At 56.2% G+C, this 4,728-nt stretch overlaps 1 protein-coding gene across 1 annotated transcript; it reads left to right on the top strand.

Moving 5' to 3' along the window:
- Window positions 1-1,038: 1,038 nt before the first annotated feature.
- On the top strand, window positions 1,039-1,893 carry LOC137362833 (probable G-protein coupled receptor 139; the record flags this gene model as incomplete). The annotated part of the gene is made up of 1 exon (XM_068027047.1): window positions 1,039-1,893. A coding segment is annotated over one exon (855 nt), but the record flags the coding sequence as incomplete, so codon positions are not given.
- Window positions 1,894-4,728: the final 2,835 nt, after the last annotated feature.

Here is a 4,728-nt window from a genome sequence, read left to right as displayed (position 1 = left end):
TCTGGTAACATTGCTGCAGTCTGATGTCTAATTTCTCTGTTTATTTCTGACACTCACACACATACACAGATCTGGTAACATTGCTGCAGTCTGATGTCTAATTTCTCTGTTTATTTCTGACACTCACACACATACACAGATCTGATAACATTGCTGCCGTCTGATGTCTAATTTCTCTGTTTATTTCTGACACTCACACACATACACAGATCTGGTAACATTGCTGCAGTCTGATGTCTAATTTCTCTGTTTATTTCTGACACTCACACACATACACAGATCTGGTAACATTGCTGCAGTCTGATGTCTAATTTCTCTGTTTATTTCTGACACTCACACACATACACAGATCTGGTAACATTGCTGCAGTCTGATGTCTAATTTCTCTGTTTATTTCTGACACTCACACACATACACAGATCTGGTAACATTGCTGCAGTCTGATGTCTAATTTCTCTGTTTATTTCTGACACTCACACACATACACAGATCTGGTAACATTGCTGCAGTCTGATGTCTAATTTCTCTGTTTATTTCTGACACTCACACACATACACAGATCTGGTAACTTTGCTCCAGTCTGATGCCTAATTTCTCTGTTTATTTCTGACACTCACACACATACACAGATCTGGTAACATTGCTGCCGTCTGATGTCTAATTTATCTGTTTATTTCTGACACTCACACACATACACAGATCTGGTAACATTGCTGCCGTCTGATGTCTAATTTCTCTGTTTATTTCTGACACTCACACACATACATTGATCTGTTAACTTTGCTCCAGTCTGATGTCTAATTTCTCTGTTTATTTCTGACACTCACACACATACACTGATCTGGTAACTTTGCTCCAGTCTGATGCCTAATTTCTCTGTTTATTTCTGACACTCACACACATACACTGATCTGGTAACTTTGCTCCAGTCTGATGTCTAATTTCTCTGTTTATTTCTGACACTCACACACATACACAGATCTGGTAACATTGCTCCAGTCTGATGTCTAATTTCTCTGTTTATTTCCCTTCCTCACAGTTAACTTGCTGACGATTGGGATCCTGTCTCGGGGAAAGTGCGGTCTCTCCAAATGTGTCACTCGGTACCTGGTGGCCATGTCAGCGGCGGATCTACTGGTCATTATCCTGGACCTGATATTCAGACACATTCCCATTGTTTATTATGAACAGTTTCAGTTCCTGTGGTACATCCCCGTGTGTAATATCCACGCCGTCCTGCTTTACACAGTCACAGACTGTTCTGTCTGGTTCACCGTCACTTTCACCTTTGATCGATTTGTGGCCATTTGTTGTCAGAATCTGAAAAGTAAATATTGCAGTGAGAAAACATGTGCTGTGGTTGTGGGAACGGTGAGTGTGCTGAGCTGTTTAAAGAACATCTTCTGGTATTTTATGTTCACGGGTCGGTATTTGCTGGGGAACACCCCCTGGTTTTGTTTGGTAACAGAGGATGTTCAGGATTCTCGTGTCTGGGGAACAATCGAGTTCCTCCACAACATTCTAACCCCGGTCATCCCATTTGTGCTGATTCTGCTGCTCAACGCTCTCACCGTCAGACACATTTTAGTGAGCAGCAGAGGACGCAGGAGACTCCGGGCTCACAGCAGTGGGGAGAGTCACAGAGACCCCGAGATGGAGAGTCGAAGGAAATCTATCATTTTACTGTTAGTTATCTCTGGTAATTTCATGCTGTTGTGGGCCCTGTTAATGGTGTATTCTATATGGTACCGGATGACCTGGATGGGTTATCGGTCTGTTTATCTCCCTCAGTTTCTGATGGAATTGTCCTTCATGCTCCAGCTCCTGAGCTGCTCCACAAACACTGTGATTTACGCCGTGACCCAGACTCAGTTCAGAGAGCAGGTGAAGAATGTGCTAAAATATCCCTTTAATACAATTGTTAAATTAATTCAATAATCAGAGGAGGGGGAGGGGCCTGTCACCATGGAGACAGAGCGGGGGAGGGGCCTCTCACCATGGAGACAGAGCGGGGGAGGGGCCTGTCACCATGGAGACAGAGCGGGGGAGGGGCATCTCACCATGGAGACAGAGCGGGGGAGGGGAATGTCACCATGGAGACAGAGCGGGGGAGGGGCCTCTCACCATGGAGACAGAGCGGGGGAGGGGACTGTCACCATGGAGACAGAGCGGGGGAGCAGACTGTCAAATGGAGACAGAGCGGGGGAGGGGCCTCTCACCATGGAGACAGAGCGGGGGAGGAGCCTCTCACCATGGAGACAGAGCGGGGGAGGGGACTGTCACCATGGAGACAGAGCGGGGGAGCAGACTGTCACCATGGAGACAGAGCGGGGGAGGAGACTGTCACCATGGAGACAGAGCGGGGGAGGAGCCTCTCACCATGGAGACAGAGCGGGGGAGGGGACTGTCACCATGGAGACAGAGCGGGGGAGGGGACTGTCACCATGGAGACAGAGCGGGGGAGGGGCCTCAAACCATGGAGACAGAGCGGGGGAGGAGACTGTCACCATGGAGACAGAGCGGGGGAGGGGCCTCTCACCATGGAGACAGAGCGGGGGAGGAGACTGTCACCATGGAGACAGAGCGGGGGAGGGGCCTCTCACCATGGAGACAGAGCGGGGGAGGAGACTGTCACCATGGAGACAGAGCGGGGGAGGGGCCTGTCACCATGGAGACAGAGCGGGGGAGGGGACTGTCACCATGGAGACAGAGCGGGGGAGGGACCTCTCACCATGGATACAGAGCGGGGGAGGGGACTGTCACCATGGAGACAGAGCGGGGGAGGGGCCTGTCACCATGGAGACAGAGCGGGGGAGGGGACTGTCACCATGGAGACAGAGTGGGGGAGGGGCCTCTCACCATGGAGACAGAGCGGGGGAGGGGACTGTCACCATGGAGACAGAGCGGGGGAGGGGACTGTCACCATGGAGACAGAGCGGGGGAGGGGCCTGTCACCATGGAGACAGAGCGGGGGAGGGGACTGTCACCATGGAGACAGAGCGGGGGAGGGGACTGTCACCATGGAGACAGAGCGGGGGAGGGGCCTCTCACCATGGAGACAGAGCGGGGGAGGAGCCTGTCACCATGGAGACAGAGTGGGGGAGGGGACTGTCACCATGGAGACAGAGCGGGGAGGAGACTGTCACCATGGAGACAGAGCGGGGGAGGGGCCTCTCACCATGGAGACAGAGCGGGGGAGGAGCCTCTCACCATGGAGACAGAGCGGGGGAGGGGACAGTCACCATGGAGACAGAGCGGGGGAGGGGCCTCTCACCATGGAGACAGAGCGGGGGAGGGGACAGTCACCATGGAGACAGAGCGGGGGGAGGGGACTGTCACCATGGAGACAGAGCGGGGGAGGGGCCTCTCACCATGGAGACAGAGCGGGGGAGGGGCCTCTCACCATGGAGACAGAGCGGGGGAGGGGACTGTCACCATGGAGACAGAGCGGGGGAGGGGACTGTCACCATGGAGACAGAGCGGGGGAGGGGACAGTCACCATGGAGACAGAGCGGGGGAGGGGACTGTCACCATGGAGACAGAGCGGGGGAGGGGACTGTCACCATGGAAACAGAGCGGGGGAGGGGCCTCTCACCATGGAGACAGAGCGGGGGAGGAGACTGTCACCATGGAGACAGAGCGGGGGAGCAGACTGTCTCCATGTAGACAGAGCGGGGGAGGGGCCTCTCACCATGGAGACAGAGCGGGGGAGGAGCCTCTCACCATGGAGACAGAGCGGGGGAGGGGACAGTCACCATGGAGACAGAGCGGGGGAGGGGACTGTCACCATGGAGACAGAGCGGGGGAGGGGCCACTCACCATGGAGACAGAGCGGGGGAGGAGACTGTCACCATGGAGACAGAGCGGGGGAGGGGCCTCTCACCATGGAGACAGAGCGGGGGAGGGGACTGTCACCATGGAGACAGAGCGGGGGAGGAGACTGTCACCATGGAGACAGAGCGGGGGAGGGGCCTGTCACCATGGAGACAGAGCGGGGGAGGGGACTGTCACCATGGAGACAGAGCGGGGGAGGGACCTCTCACCATGGATACAGAGCGGGGGAGGGGACTGTCACCATGGAGACAGAGCGGGGGAGGGGCCTGTCACCATGGAATCAGAGCGGGGGAGGGGACTGTCACCATGGAGACAGAGCGGGGGAGGGGACTGTCACCATGAAGACAGAGCGGGGGAGGGGACGGTCACCATGGAGACAGAGCGGGGAAGGGGACTGTCACCATGGAGACAGAGCGGGGGAGGGGCCTGTCACCATGGAGACAGAGCGGGGGAGGGGACTGTCACCATGGAGACAGAGCGGGGGAGGGGACTGTCACCATGGAGACAGAGCGGGGGAGGGGCCTCTCACCATGGAGACAGAGCGGGGGAGGGGCCTCTCACCATGGAGACAGAGCGGGGGAGGGGACAGTCACCATGGAGACAGAGCGGGGGAGGGGCCTCTCACCATGGAGACAGAGCGGGGGAGGGGACAGTCACCATGGAGACAGAGCGGGGGGAGGGGACTGTCACCATGGAGACAGAGCGGGGGAGGGGCCTCTCACCATGGAGACAGAGCGGGGGAGGGGCCTCTCACCATGGAGACAGAGCGGGGGAGGGGCCTCTCACCATGGAGACAGAGCGGGGGAGGGGCCTGTCACCATGGAGACAGAGCGGGGGAGGGGACTGTCACCATGGAAACAGAGCGGGGGAGGGGCCTGTCACCATGGAGACAGA

Source organism: Heterodontus francisci, unplaced genomic scaffold (assembly GCF_036365525.1).
Source record: "Heterodontus francisci isolate sHetFra1 unplaced genomic scaffold, sHetFra1.hap1 HAP1_SCAFFOLD_654, whole genome shotgun sequence".
Lineage (NCBI taxonomy): Eukaryota > Metazoa > Chordata > Chondrichthyes > Heterodontiformes > Heterodontidae > Heterodontus > Heterodontus francisci.
This window is presented reverse-complemented; position numbering and strand designations above follow the sequence as displayed.